The 16,043-nt window shown below is 33.6% G+C and overlaps 1 protein-coding gene across 2 annotated transcripts in view; it reads left to right on the top strand.

Moving 5' to 3' along the window:
- The window catches only part of FGFR1OP2 (FGFR1 oncogene partner 2), a 33,482-nt gene extending 18,550 nt beyond the window's left edge, over positions 1–14,932 (top strand). The window contains exons 2-7 of one of the 2 annotated variants that reach the window (XM_035028027.1): positions 2,047–2,195; positions 4,696–4,813; positions 6,351–6,493; positions 8,841–8,954; positions 11,376–11,489; positions 12,912–14,932. In XM_035028027.1, the coding sequence (XP_034883918.1) occupies positions 2,061–2,195; positions 4,696–4,813; positions 6,351–6,493; positions 8,841–8,954; positions 11,376–11,489; positions 12,912–13,049 (762 nt within the window). In that variant the 5' untranslated portion in view covers positions 2,047–2,060 and the 3' untranslated portion in view covers positions 13,050–14,932. The remainder of the gene's footprint in view (positions 1–2,046; positions 2,196–4,695; positions 4,814–6,350; positions 6,494–8,840; positions 8,955–11,375; positions 11,490–12,911) is intronic. The other variant, XM_035028028.1, reaches the window with a different exon arrangement.
- The last annotated feature ends 1,111 nt before the right edge of the window (positions 14,933–16,043 follow it).

Here is a 16,043-nt window from a genome sequence, read left to right as displayed (position 1 = left end):
TCAGATAGTAGTCCCAATAATATTATTCACAGGTTGGAACCTGGGATTGTTAGAGGTTCTTAGCCCTTGAGTTGTTCTGTTAAGCCAAGATAAACTTTGTGTCTCTAAAGTCTTTTACAATTTTCTCTAGACTTTCAGTTTTTTTTTTTGTTACTATTTTCTTTGACCATCTGCTCCATCCAATTATCTTTACTGTAAGACAAATATGTCTTGTTTTTAATTTTTTTTTTAAGATTTTATTTATTTAATGACAGAGACACAGCAAGAGAGGGAACACAAGCAGGGGGAGTGGGAGAGGGAGAAGCAGGCTTCCCGCCGAGCAGGGAGCCTGATGCGGGACTCGATCCCAGGACCCTGGGATCATGACCTGAGCCGAAGGCAGACGCTTAACGACTGAGCCACCCAGGCGCCCAAATTTTTTTTTTTTTTTTTTTTTTTACTCATTACAAGTCAGTTTGCCCCCTCTTCCCCCTCCCAGTTTTGTTTTTTTTGTTGTTGTTGTTTTTGTTTCTTTTTGGTGAGGGGGCTTTAAATAACTTCAAAATTCTATTCTGAAGGATCTGGTGTTTCATACTAGTGGGGTTAACGGGAGATATGCTGGCTCCCATATGAATAAGAAATCTGTATTGTTATCCATCTATAATTTTAAGTAATTCTCCTTGGAAGTTTAGAGAAAGGACAGGACGTTGTTTGCCAATGTCTTCCTCGGAGCAGCATCTTGAACAGATAATGGATAGTTGTCCTTTTGTGTTTTAGCCAGTATGGGACAGTTGTAACTTTAATGACCCCTTTGCTTATCATTTTTTCAAGTACCTTTTTCTGAATCTCTCAAATCTTAGAAGACAAATCTTTTGGTGGTTTTATCTGGAGAGCCAGAAATTGTATTAATTTCCAGCTTTTTTTTAATTCTTAAAGCTCTCTGGAAATGTCATATATTGAGTATTTTCTAAATTGGCAGTTTTTCATTTTAATTCTGATTAAATCCTCTTATTCAGGTTTGAACTAGTACAGTAGAATCTAACAATCTTGCATTCTGTAGCAAATTTGTCTTCCTACAGTTGATGAAATCCTTAATTATAGCCCTTAGCTTGGATCCATACCAGAGTTTTAATTTAACTGCTGTAGACCTGGCTTCTGGCCTAGTAATTTTACCGTGTGACTTTACTTTTTGAGAAAGCCCTGAAGAAAGGATGGCTCATATAGAAGGTAAGGTAAAACTAAGAGAAAAATTCAAAGATGGTAAATTTCAGAAGGTTAAAGTCTTTGAGAGAGATTATTTTAAAATTACGATTTTGTTTTGAGGTCTCTGCATACTAGGGAAGAAAGAAGCTAACTATTGAATGTTTCATATTTTGTCTCCTAATTTTTTGAGCTCCTCTTAAACACATTATTTATTGATTTTAACGTATCAAAAATTTCCCATAATGGCTGGTGTTCTAAGTCATATTTTTTTAACCATTTACTAAGGAAGTGCAAGAGTTAGGATTATAGTACTTCATATAAGATGTAGTTCCTCCAAAAGAAGGACACTTTGACATAGCATGACACATAGAGACCAGTTTGGCTGGTCAATAAGTGTGTGTTGTAAATGGTATCTCAGGTCACCCGACCAAGCAGAGGCTAGGAAGGATCTCATAGTTAGCAACTCACAATCATGGACCACAGAATACGGACTAATAAAGTGACCTTTTTCACAAATAACAAGATAAGGGAGTGATCTCCTGAAGAGCACAATTTTTATATAATATAAAATGTATTCACTTGATCTGTACTTTTTTCCCCCACCATAAATTCAGGGTATTTTAAATACACTCTGATTATGTCTGCAAATCATTTATATATGCTCTAATTTTTTTGATATTATAAATTCACTTTCAGGCTTGTGCCATCCTAAAAGAAGCAAAACCACAAGTGTTCTTACATGTTTTTTCTGCGCAGTGAACAATCCTGTAACAAATGTAGCTTAAGCATATGTATGTTAACATGAAACTAAAATAGTAAGACGATATACTGGCTTTGTTTTGAGTCTTGATTTTAATTTTATAGGTATTCCTTTAGAAATGAGTTGCACAATTGAGAAGGCACTTGCTGATGCTAAAGCTCTTGTTGAAAGATTGAGAGATCATGACGATGCAGCAGAATCTCTGATTGAGCAAACCACAGCTCTCAATAAGCGAGTAGAAGCAATGAAGCAGGTTTGATTTTTCTTTCTTGTTGATTCCATTTTGAAAAAAGCAGACATTTATGTATTGCTTGAATCATAAACGTCTGCTTAATAGTTTTTTTTTAATGTTCTATAAAACTTAAAAGTAGTTTGACTTGTAGGTTTTAATTTTACTTTAGACTATCCTATAATTTTGTCATGTCCAGGTAATATATATATATATGTATGTATATTCTAAAAACTGTATATTTGATTACTTGTTTTTCTGACAAAGTTGCACATTGGAGTTTAGAAAATATATGAATATATTAGGTTCAGAGATATTTGACAAAGACCAAATAATATCTTTTACTAATAGTGACATATTTTGCTCTGTCTCATATTTTTATAATGTAGAAATGTTTATATTTTTCTTTATAAAAGTACTTAGGTGATGTTATTTAACAACAAAGTAGTTTTCGAAAATGATATAAAGCAATATCTGGTTTATACTGTACTTCCTACCTTAATTTTCACTTAATGCTACCAGTTAAAGAAGAAATGAAAAGGGCTTCACTTATTATCCTTATAATACGTGTAAGAATTTTCTTATAAAAGAACTTGCAAAAAAGAACTTTCCAGTGGTCTATGGAGTTTAGCTACCATTTTAAAGCCTCCTTATTGACAAAATTTTCAACTCAAAGAGAATTATACAATTTTTTATATTACGATGGAAATCAGTTGGGGGAAATGTATATTCATAGCCTACTCTTGTGAAACTCATCCATCTTGTAAAAAGCAACCCTGGGATACTGCTTTTAACAAAGCTACTGGAAATAATGGAGAAAGTTTACTTGTTTTGTTGCCCTAAACAGATTACATATCTCCCTAACTGTCCAGCTTGACTCATGCATTCCAAGGAACATATATCTGGTGCTGAGTTGTAAAAACAAAGGAGTTTGACAATTAAAGAACCAGAAATGTTATAATGAATACATTACTAAACGGCACATCAAAATGCCTTGAAAATGAAGGAGTACAGTTTTAAAGTTAGACTCACATTTATTTATAGTTTTTTTCATTTCTTTTGCACATGTTCTTTTTTACTATTGTTATTGAGCTATAATTCACAATACCCATAAAATTAACCCTCTTGAAGCGCATAGTTCATTGGATTTTAGTACATTCACAGGTTGTGCAGCCATACTCACTATCTAATTCTGGTACAGTCTCATCACCCCAAGAGCTCGCTTCCACTAGCAGCTGTTCCCTAGTTCTCCCTTCCCTCAGCCCCTAGCAACTAATCTTTCTGTCTCTGTGGATTTGTCTCTTCGGGACATTTCATATGAATGGAATCATACAATATGTGGCTTTTTGTAACTGGTTTTTTAATGTAATTTTTTTGAGATTCATCCATGTTGTAGCATAAGTTTTTTATTCCTTTTTATTGCTGAATAATATTCCATCATAAGGTTATAGTGCATTGTGTCTATCCATCAGTTGATAGACGTTTGGATTGTTTCTTTTTGGGGGCTATTATAAATAATACTGCTATGAATATTAGTGTACAAGTTTCTGTGTAGACATATATTTTCAGTTATTTTAGGTATATACCTGGGGGTCGAATGAATGGGTCATATAATAGCTCTGTGTTTAAATTTTTGAGGATCTGCCAAACTATTTTCCAAAGCAGCTACACCATTTTACATTCCAATCAACAGTACAATTTCTCTACAATCTGTCCAACACTTGTTATTTGACTCTTTGATTAAGAGCATCCTAGGGGCGCCTGAGTGGCTCAGTCGTTAAGCATCTGCCTTCGGCTCAGGTCATGATCCCAGGGTCCTGGGATCAAGCCCCACATCAGGCTCCCTGCTCGGCGGGAAGCCTGCTTCTCCCTCTCCCACTCCCCCTGCTTGTGTTTCCTCTTTCACTGTGTCTCTCTCTGTCAAATAAATAAATAAAATCCTTAAAAAAAAAAAGATCATCCTAGTAGTTATGAAGTGGTATCTTACTATTGTATTGAATTGCATTTCCCTAATGACTAGTAATATTAAACATCTTTTTATGTGCTTATTGGCCATTTGTATACCTTCTCTAGAGAAATGTCTCTTCAGATCCCTTGCCCACTTTTTTCCAGCTCTATTGAGATAGAATTGACATATAACATTGTGTAAGCTTAAGGTGTGCAAGATGATTTGATACACATATATATTGCAAAATGATTACCACAGTAGTTAACACCTGCATCACCTCACATAATTACCATGTGTATGTGATGAAAACATTTAAGATCTACTCTTACTAACTTCTAAGCATATAACACAATGTTATTAACTATAGTCACCATGCTGTACATTAGATTCCCCAGAACTTACTTTGTTTGCCCATTTTTAATGTATTATTATTAAATTAGGATTATTATTATTGTTATTGAGAGTTGTAAGAATTCTTTATGTATTCTGGATATTAGACCCTCATCAGATATATATCTGAGATATATACTTTCAAATATTTGCTCCCCACATGTTCTTTTTTGATCTTTTCATTAGTATCAGGAAGAAATTCAAGAACTTAATGAAGTTGCAAGGCATCGGCCACGGTCCACATTAGTTATGGGAATCCAGCAAGAAAACAGACAAATCAGAGAACTGCAACAAGAGAACAAAGGTAAGAGATATAGTCTTAAAACACAAAGGAGTTTGACAACTAAAGTTAAGAACCAGGAAATTATAATGAATTATGTTACTAAGTGGCTCATCAGAATGCTTTGAGAATAAAGGAGTGGGCTTTAAAGTTAGATTCAAATTTATTTTAAAAAAATATTTTTTCATTTCTTTGGCACATGTTCTTTTATTACACATTTGAGATGTATTTCACATACCATAAAATATACCCTTTTGAAGGGTTCATTGGATTTTAGTTAAAATTGAATTTAGTTAAAAGAGCTGTAATATACAATTGGACTCTTAATATTTTCAAAAATGGGGAAATGGCCAACTAAATTTCCTTTTTGGTATTCTCATTTCTGATCCATATGCCCAAATCATATGTATTAATCATTATCCTTTCCTACATACGAATGTCTACCTTGCATGGAGTCATCCTAGATTCTTACCCTCAATATTCAGTTTGTGCGGGGTGCCTGGGTGGCTCAGTTGGTTAAGCGACTGCCTTCAGCTCAGGTCATGATCCTGGAGTCTCGGGATCGAGTCCCGCATCGGGCTCCCTGCTCGGCAGGGAGTCTGCTTCTCCCTCTGACCCTCCTCCCTCTCATGCTCTCTGTCTCTCATTCTCTCTCTCTCAAATAAATAAATAAAATCTTTAAAAAAAAAAATTAAAAAAAAAAATATTCAGTTTGGGCCATTGTTGTTACCTATGAAGTAACTCACTTTCCTTCTCTGCAGAACCACTGCTTTGGTCTCTTGCTTTGGTGTTCATAGTCTCTTGAACTGATAGGAGGCCCTAATTGGCCTCTATTATTTTAGTCTCTTCCCCCCCCCTTCAGTCTGTCTCCAAAACAGGCATCAGATTCATTTTTCAAACATATATCTAATCATGTTATTTTTTTGCTTTAGAACCTTCATTGTATACTTATTTCCTTATCCAGAGCTTTCAAAATCAACTCAAGGCCTTTTTCTCTGTCTTCTTCCCATACCGCTCTTCTCCATGAAACCTTTGTTCTTGCTGTCCTGAACTAGTTCCTGAATACAACATCCGCTTTCATGCCTCCCTGTGTAGAATGCCCTTTCCTTTATTTTTCAATTTAAGGAATGCAAGTTCATCTCAATAATGTGAAACTTTCACCAGTTTCTCCTCACAGACTTTGTTTATATATATTTGGGTAGAGCTCTATGCTGTACTTTACACATTGTATTATAATTATTTATGCATTTGCTTTCTCCACTATACTCTGAGCTCCATGGCCTTTTGGGTATTCTTAATATAGAGCATTATCTGGTACTTAATTATTATTCAGTAAATGTTTGTTGAAATGATTCTTTAAAACTGAGTTTTAAATGGTCATTTAAAAAACTAATAAAGGACTCCATTTGGTGTGCTTGCTTTCTTTATGTCAAGGTTTTTACACGTTTTCTTTTTGAAACACCGTCTTTTTTTTGGTAAATACAGTGGGGAAGAGAATATTTTGTACATCTTTAACTCAAGTTTGAGTAAAATATACTGTTATTCTTGTGATTCTTGATAGAATTGCGTACATCCCTGGAAGAACATCAGTCTGCCTTGGAACTTATAATGAGCAAGTATCGAGAGCAAATGTTTAGACTGCTAATGGCTAGCAAAAAAGATGATCCGGCTATAATAACGAAGTTAAAAGAACAGCACTCCAAGGTAATCCATTTTATAAGTATAACTGAAAATGAAAAAGAAACACAATTGGTTAACTTGTGTTGAGATTTTTTTTTTTAAATCACAGGTATCTAACATGATATTGAATATTTCATCTTTCTGACATTTTGTGCTTTTCCTTATTTTTGTCATTTCTTTTTACATATTTTGTTTGATTTACTCTCTTAACTCCTATTGTTCCCTAGTAGCTTTAACATATTTTCAAAAATAAACTTTATTTGGGAAGTAAAGGTAAGTATATTCAATTCGAAATTATTTTATAAGGTTATCTGCTTTTAAGAAATATTTCCTCTAATTTGTGTGTTGACATTTGTTGCAAAAACAAAAATTGAAATGCTGAAAAACTTTTTCAGAAATCTGAAACCAGCTAAAGGTAGATTTGTTTTCCTTAAGACTGTTTTCTGAATGAGGCTAATTAATCCAGACTATAAACAATACTGATTATGATGGAAAAACCATAGGGGGCAGGGAGGAAAAGAGCCAACATATTAAGATTTGACCCCACCCCCAACCCCCGGTCACATATCACTTAACACCATTTTTAGAGACAGAGCTGAACTGGTTAGAAATTAGTGTTTTTCCCTCTGTTCATTTTACTTATTGACCTCCCTGTGTCTGTTTTCTTTGTGTATGTCCCTATGTTCATTAGCAAGTGCTATGAAGACAAGTCTAATAATCCTTTCCTATTTATATTTTAAGCTGAATTTTAACTGCTGATGTGAATAAAAGTATTAGAATATTGTGTTTCTAGCTATTACCTGTATTGGATAATGGTGAGCTAACTATTATGAGTTAAAACTAACATTATTTAAGAAATACTGTTTTAAGACATGTTTTTATCTCTCAATTACTGAAACACATTTTAGAGTCCTTAAAATAATTCTTCCATCTTGGTGCTTGTAGGTATTTTTAAATTATTAATTATTCTATTAAAATTAAATACCTAGTAAATAGATCTTTGTGTGACAAGTTTGCATATTAAGAGAATTAGTAATAGATACCTCTTGTGTCAATTGTATAATAATAAATTAATAAATATGGGTTAATGTTATCTAACTATACTATTCATCTTCTAACCAAAAGGAATAACCTTGGATATTTAAGTGGCAATCTTTTGAATATAAATTTATCTATCATTAATGAGATCATTATAAAAACATATAAATTTAAATGTATAACTTGAGTGTTTCTTTTAAAGGTACAAAGATGAATTGACTTAAATTAACTTAAATTATTGGTAAAATATAATCTTGAGAAATTCCAAAAGGCCTTTATGTTTAAAACCTAAGAAATAAATTTGTTAAGATCTAAAGAGATTGCTCTACCAAAAAATGTTTAGCATAAGATACTGCAGGTTGCTAGTTCCATCTGGTAGCAGCTATGCCAAAAGCAAATATTTTCTAGAACACATTAGAACACATTTAGCAAAGTTAAACATTTCTTAAGATAGCTGTAAACCATCCTTTATTATGTAGATTGAATTCATCTAAGTGCTGATCCTTCCATAAAATGACTGTTCAGTTACTTGTTGTTAATTCCAACTAATACATATTAATGTTTGTGATTTTGATTTTTCCCAAAAAGGAGACACTTCAACTCAATTAAAGAAACATTTATTAACACTTGCACTGGCTTAGTTATTATTAATAATAAGATGAATAAATAATTTCCATTACTTTGCCATAAGAGCTTATAGTGTAAAGGGAGATACAAACATATAAGGTAGGATGTGATGAATCCTAAAATAGAGATATGATTTAATAGAGGAATACTAGTGGAAGCAAGATTAGTTCTCCTGAGGAGAATCTGGGAACGTGTCAAGAAAGAAAGACAAATCCATTTAAATCTAACCTTGAATTAATTATTGAGGGGGGGAAGGGTCAACAAGCAGAAGTGGGTGAGCAGAGAAACTTGTAGATAAAGGTGAAAAAATACGAGATTCCAGGACGTGTTTAGGTATTGACACTCTGATGAGCCTAAACACAAAAAAATTTTATAACACATTTAGGGGTAACAAGCGGAGTTACACATAACAGCATTTTGGCCTAAGAGATCATTTTGAGACCACTGTAGTACAGAATTTCACCCTCACTTAGAAGTTTTTGAGCACAGATTGAAAAATCAATAAAAAGTTTGAGAAGAACTCATTTTTGTCCAAATACAGATCGCAAATACTCATTTTTACATTATTTTTGAACAGATGCCTTTTTGGAAATCTTAAAAAAACAAACATTTCAAACAGTTGGCTAACACGCATGAACTAACACTCATTCAGTTTTTAAATTACGGATGATATCCGTATTAACATTATAATGACTCTATACTACAGATTGACATGGTACATCGTAACAGCTCCGAAGGATTCTTCCTTGATGCATCTCGACACATCTTTGAAGCATCTCAACATGGACTGGAGAGGAGGCACTTGGAAGCAAATCAGAATGTACACTAAATAAAACAGTCAACTTTTGGGGTGTGGATGGAAGGGGGGGAGGTCCATTTAAAACACTCTTTGACATTGAATTTTCCTGCCAGTTTAAATCAGCAAATAAGTGAAATTGCTTTAAAAAAATATGCTGTGCTTTTGATAGCCATGCAAAAATATTCAGTGTAGAAACTTTAAATCTGTCATTAATTCTCTGTGTATTGTATCATACCCAGCCTGTTAGATAATGGCAGGCTTTAAAGGTTGTTCAAGCCAGATATTCATTTTGTTGCTACAAAATTTTATAAACAGCTGTCAACTTTGTGGACATCAAAGTGTTTTCTTGGAAGTCATTTTAATCTGATTTCATAAAAATTTTGAACTAATTAAAGGAACAGTTTTAATTCAGATTTTTCATAGTTTGTAGTTCTTTAGTTTAAGTTCTCAACAACCTAAAAATGCTTTGTTTAGGTTTTATACTATATGTATATATGCTATATTGTCTTTATTATTATTATTATTATTGTGGCAGGTCTTTATTGAGCAAATTTGAAATAACCCTAAACAAAAGTTAAAAATGAAAGGCATTTCAAGAAAGTTCAAGGATTATATTACTGACACTTCTTGCCTTTCAGACAGTTTTGAAAGCACAGCTCTTGGCCTCTTGTGTTCATTAAAAGACCTATGATACTTTCCTAAAGATTTTATTATAATAAATGAACCATCCATAAACTAGGCCTATAAAAATACTATTCTGTTTGAAGTCTTGGGGTGTTTTTTTCTCATGATTTAATTAGAATAGACTGTCCTGAAAAAATTAGTGGAATCTCATTTTCTTCCATTTTAAAAGCAAAGAATTACTTGCTTCCTGTACAGCCTTTTACCATAAAAGGACACTAAATGATAAACTGAAGAAAATGTTGGTATTCAGGATTTTTATTTATCATCCTCAGTCTGTTGCTGCCATTGTCTGTACTGTACTTGCTTTTAAACATCATGCTCCCTTTCCAGAGGGAAGGATATTAATCATTTTTAAAATACTGTTTCAGAATATGACAGATGTTTGTCTTGATAATTATTCTTGCTACCATAATCTAATCCAGGACTGTCCACTAGCACTTCCTGAAATGATGGAAAGGTTATCTGTGCTGTTCAGCACCATGTGGCTATTGAGCACTTCCAAGTGTCAATAGTGCAACTCAGGGACTGAATTAACTTTTTAAAAGGTGTTTAATTTTAATTGACATTTATATAGCATCATATTGGGTAGTCCTTTTGTTTTGCCTTTCTGCATGCTAGCATTGTATAGGTGTCCCCATTAAAATAACCTAAGGACCTGCATTTTTGTTGGTTAGAACATACTAAATGTGTGGCTTGCTAAAGATACTGTTTGTTCTCCATTCTTCCACAATTTACTAGTTTTGTGGGTTTTAGAGGTCCTCTCCAAACCCTTTATACAAATCAGATATATACAGTTATTTAAGAGACAGGGTTATTGGGGAAGTTTTAGCTTTTGAAGTTTGACCTTAATATAATAAAATCACCCTCAACTGCCAGTGAATAATGGTCTTAGAAGCTGTTTGTTGAAAAAATGATTATTCTCAAGTTTCTGTTGATTTTTAAACCTCGTGTCTGTCTCTTTCACTTGACTCTAAGCTCCTTGAAATCAGGGAACATGTCTTGATAGGTTTCAGATTCCTATTGCCTCGCAGGTGCGTGGCATATCATATAGGTGTGCAAAACAGAAAAATAGCATGAGATTGGAAGAAATTTATGCTACCTGCTGCACCAAATAAATGTGGCTATTTTATACCTAAGTGATACTTTGAACAGTTTGCAAAGAAGGACATTTAATATTTTAATACTCAAAAGCAGATGTCTGTTCATTTTATTCAATATTTATTATCCATTATGTACCAGACACAGGCAAATAGAAACAAGATACAGTTCCTGCTCTCAAAGAAGATTATAATCTGGAAAAGTTTCTAGGTTAGATTGAGATCAGTTTTTAGGCACAGATAATACAGAAAAGATTTGTAAATCATGAAGATGTTAGGGGTAAAGAGATCCAATGTGTCAATAATTTTTGTCTTCCGCATTACTTTGATTAGTAGTATATGTAGGTATAAAAAAGGAAAAGGTGTTGATCATTTGTGGTGAGAGGAATATGAAATATGAGTATTCTTCTTGCTAGTGGGTTTAGTTATATTGTGCTGCTTATCCTTACTTGTAGCCCTAACAGAAGTCTGATTTCAAAAGCACATTCATGGTCAGTCAACTTTCTTGTAAATATGTTTGATATAGTACCTCCATGTTAAATGGCAATGTAAGAATATTACATTCATATTAAGTGGCAATGCAGATCTTTTTAAAAAGGAGAGGATCCAAAATAAAAATAAAGTATTTCACTGATTTGCAACTCCCATCTCTTTTTTTCAGGAATTACAAGCACATGTTGATCAGATAACGGAAATGGCAGCAGTAATGAGGAAAGCCATTGAAATTGATGAACAACAGGGTTGCAAGGAGCAGGAGCGAATATTTCAACTTGAAGTAAGTTTTAAATTGCAAATGTGGGTGAAAACTGTCCATACAAAGATTTATGCCAGAAAATACATCCTATTTAAAAATATATATATACACTTCTCTGGAAAACTGCAATGTTCTCTTTCTTAACCTGGATACTGGTTATACGGGTATATAATGCAAGACCATTTCCATAGTAATAGAAGAGTCTAGGATCAGTAGTAACTTATAGTGATATTTGAGAAAATTGATGTTTTGATCCTATGTTGCTTCCTGTTATTGGGTGAATATGCTTTTTAATTTAGTAATTTAAAAAATTCCTTCATTCTGTTGGAGATCATGATGATGCAGGGAAAATTTTTTTAATTCACAAATATTCTTTGGGCACTCATATTTTTCTGGGGAATGTAAAAGCTTTTCTGTCCTTTATTTTGTGGTAGCAAAGGCATAAATCGTTGTTGAATAATTCAGATCAGTAGAATAGACTTTTATACTTTAGAAGCTTCATTTTGAAATCATGGTGGAGATATTACTGGTTATAAAGGGCCAAAAGTGATTTCTGTCTCTAAGCATTCTTTAAAACAGGGGTAAGCAAACTTTTTCAGTAAAGGACAAGACAGAAAATATTTTAGGCTTTGCAAACTAGACATTCTCTGTTGCGGCTACTCAACTCTGCCGTTGTAACACAAAGCAGCCATATACACAAAAAAGATTGTATATTCCTATAAAGTTTAATTTACAAACAACAGACCTCAAGCCAGGTTGTATGTAGTTTGCTGATCCCTGCTTTGTACCAATGAAACTTGGAAAGTAAGACTGAAGACAAAGTGGTTGAGAATTATAAAAGTTATTTTTAAATGTCTGCTAATTTCTTACAGTAGCTAATCTAGGAAAAAAAGTTGGTTATCAGGGCTAGATCTGGTCACTTCCCTTGAAAAATATCACGATTCACTCACTCAGCCTGCTGCTTTCAAATTCCAGTGAAGAAAACAAAGCAAACCAGATGGCTTGTCCTGCATTCCACGCTCTCATGGAAAGGAGTAAAAGTACTAAAGTACAAAGAGGTTCTAGTCCCAGGGTATTATTCACAGGCTTTGTTGAGTTTATAGAACTATAAATCTAGGTGTTATTTATTTCATCTATACTGTGAGTGTAAAATAAGGCAGTTTCTGAGCTTCCATCTACAATCACAGCTGCATAAATAAGGCTTTGCACTGGTGGAAAACACTGAGCAGTTTCTATCTCTTTAAAAAAAGTATTCTCTGGATTCAAGTTGTCAGTTTCAACTGCATCTGTCATTTAGTATATGTCTGCCAGTGACAGAACTTTCTTTTTTGTTGTTTTTGAATGATAGAACCTTCTGTCACAGCTTCATATGTTTAGCTTAAGATACGTTTGTATTCTTGGGGCTGTCTTGCTGACTACATCTTTGTTTTTGCCCTCTTTTAGCAAGAAAACAAAGGCTTGAGAGAGATCCTTCAAATAACTCGAGAATCATTTCTGAACCTTAGGAAGGATGATATGTCTGAAAATTCATCTTTGTCAGCATTAGTGACCAATAGTGATCTGAGTCTGAGGAAGAGCTGAAGAGCCTGTAAGTCTGTGAGCTTCTTATAAGGCTCCAAATGGTGACTGGGACTGGCCTACTAAAGTGAGTGAATGAACAGAAAAATCTGTCTCAAGCTACCCTTTGCTTTATTTTTTTCTGTAGTATGTACAGTGCACTGGCAGTGACATTCTTGAGATAGCAACAAAAAAATGCACAATTAATGGTCACAGACTTTATTCCAGAATAAAATTTAAAATAGAAACTTTGTTAATTGATGAACAAACTGAAGATTTTCTGAGTGCTGAACTGTCCAGAGCTTTCAGCAGTGCAGTTGGCATTCTGTATGATACTTGGGTAAGTGTGATTATCCCCAGTAAATGCTTGGGAATTCATAAAATTATCCGCATTTTGCCACAGTTTTGTGAATGGAAGATTGTCATACTAAATTTTATTTCTCCTCCCTCTATGGTGTCAGAGTTAACAAATAGCTTTATGTACCATGAGACTTCAGCTTTAATGATTGCCTGTCTACCTTCCCATAAATGTAAATTTTTATCAAAGAAAATTCAGTTAGCAAGGCTGTAGGAATGTTTTATATATGCACCATAAACAAAAGAGGTAATTTAATTTTAGCTAATTTACCATAATTAAAATAGTCAGCTAACAATTGTCCATAAGTTCCTTAAGTATATGAAATATCATTTCAGGAATGAAAGAGAAAGAATATTACTTTCTAAGAAAGAAGATCTTATAAGAGACATATTAGTAGGTTAAACTACTCCTTTGAAAGATTAAGTTTTGGTTCTAAATCAATAATGAAGATGAGATTTTTCTCTTCTCTGGTTGATCTTTAAGTATATTACATAGCTCTTTTAGCTAACAGTTGAAATGTTTGATATAGCAAGCTAGGTATGGTAATTTCAAAGTAAACAAATTTGCTCTGCCTCATTGAACCCTTTTTTAAAAGTGTTCTTAAGAGATACAGAAAGTAAGTTAAAATTTCAAAAAAAAAAATTGTTTTCTAGATCTATTCTTAAGCTCTCTCTGGTCCTCATAACCTGTTAAGATTTTTCTTGTAACCTCTCAGTCCATAGGGGGATTGGGAGGTCGGAAATCTATGGATTTATAAGTATTTGTTTTATTTTTTACAAAATAATATCCAGTATTTAAATTTTTAAAAGCCACTAGAAATAGAAATGTACTTTAACACCAATTGAAATCTAAATTTTTCTTATTTTGTGATTATAAAATAAAAGGATAAAAGAAAAATATCACATGATTAAATATATTCATTTATATTAAAATTAGAACAGTAGCAAATTCTACTTTTGGGTATGTAATTTGTTAAAGAAATATTCACATGGTGATTTTTGTGTATAATTTCATATATTGGTAAAATTCAAAACCACTTTTCACTTTGAAATTTTTCTATCTTAAGTTTGGAGTAAGTGGGGTCGATGGGGCTGACTGAAAGGGCTAATGGCCCAAACACTGAATAGATCTCATTTCTCAGAGGCCTTAATTGATATTTTATAAATGACAATTTTTATTTTTAAACTTTTCTATTGGTTTTGGGGAAAGTATCTATTAATTTGGTGGCACATTCATTCATACAGTTTTTATCCCAAGTCAGAATTAAAGAAAATAAGCTACACAGTTGAGATTAAGTCTGAGGCAATTCATTGAGGCAGCTCTATTACAGAATGTTACTTGATAATTATTTTTATAAACAAGTTAATTTATTCTTAGTCTTCTTACTTGGATATAATTTTAAGATCTTGGTGTTTAAAGATATTTACTTTGTTATATAGCAACATCCATACTTTTTTTTTTTTTTTAAAGCAAAACCTTAAATTTATGTCTGAGAGTGTGTACTGCATAAGAGCCTGTTTTATCAATAAAGATGAACGATTGAAATTGATACGGTCTCCAAGTTAATTTGAGAACAATGCTTACATTTATTAATAGTTTATTTTTATGGCATCTTCTCTCTCACCACAAAACTAGTACTTAGCAACAACTTCTATCTGTATTTCTTTTTTTTTTTTTTTTTTAAAGATTTTATTTATTTATTTGACACAGAGACAGCGAGAGAGGGAACACAAGCAGGGCGAGTGGGAGAGGGAGAAGCAGGCTCCCCGCGGAGCAGGGAGCCCGATGCGGGACTCGATCCCAGGACCCCAGGATCATGACCTGAGCCGAAGGCAGATGCCCAACGACTGAGCCACCCAGGCGCCCCTATCTGTATTTCTTAGGAATTGGCCAGCAACTTATTCCTGATCCTGCAAGCCTTTTTATTACATGTGGTGGGTTTAAGAGTGTCCCCGCAAAGGTATGTCCAGGTTCTAACCTCCTGTACCTGTGAATGTGACCATATTTTAAGTTTTTGCAGATTTAAGGATCTTGGGATAAGATCATCCTGGATTTAGGATGGGCCCTATATCCATTGACCAGTATCTTTAGAGAAGGATATTTGAAACAGGCATGAGGGAGAAGGCCATGTGAAGACAGAGGCAGAGAGTTATGCAAGCCTCGGGACCCTGCGATGCCACCAGAAGCCAGGAGAAGGGTATGGAATGCATTGTTCCTCAGAGCCTCTGGAAGGGGCCAGCCCTGCTTGATTTCAGACTTCTGGCCTTCTTGATTTTTCAGAACTGTGAGAGAATAAATTTCTGCTAAGCCACCCAGCCTGTGGTGATTTGTTATAGCAGCCCTGGAAAAGGAGTATCTATTTATCATCTATCCACTACTTTTTATTTTATACAGGAAATACAATTCTAAAAAAACAGTTATATACAACCTCACAGATAAAGGGTTATCTGCTCAACTTGATATTCTTTAATATAAAGGTGACTTCCAAAATTTTTTATTTCTAAACTGCCTCAATGATTGAAAGATTGTAGATCCATAACTCAATTTTTGGTGATCTCTACGTTTTCTGATGGTCAGAGTAAAATAGGATTGCATTTTTCAGTGAAACATCGATGAAGAATAATTTCTAATTGGAATTTGAAGGGGCTTTCTTTTTACCT

The sequence above is a fragment of the Mirounga leonina genome, unplaced genomic scaffold (genome assembly GCF_011800145.1).
Source record: "Mirounga leonina isolate KUSES-001 unplaced genomic scaffold, KU_Mleo_1.0 Mir_201, whole genome shotgun sequence".
Lineage (NCBI taxonomy): Eukaryota > Metazoa > Chordata > Mammalia > Carnivora > Phocidae > Mirounga > Mirounga leonina.
This window is presented reverse-complemented; position numbering and strand designations above follow the sequence as displayed.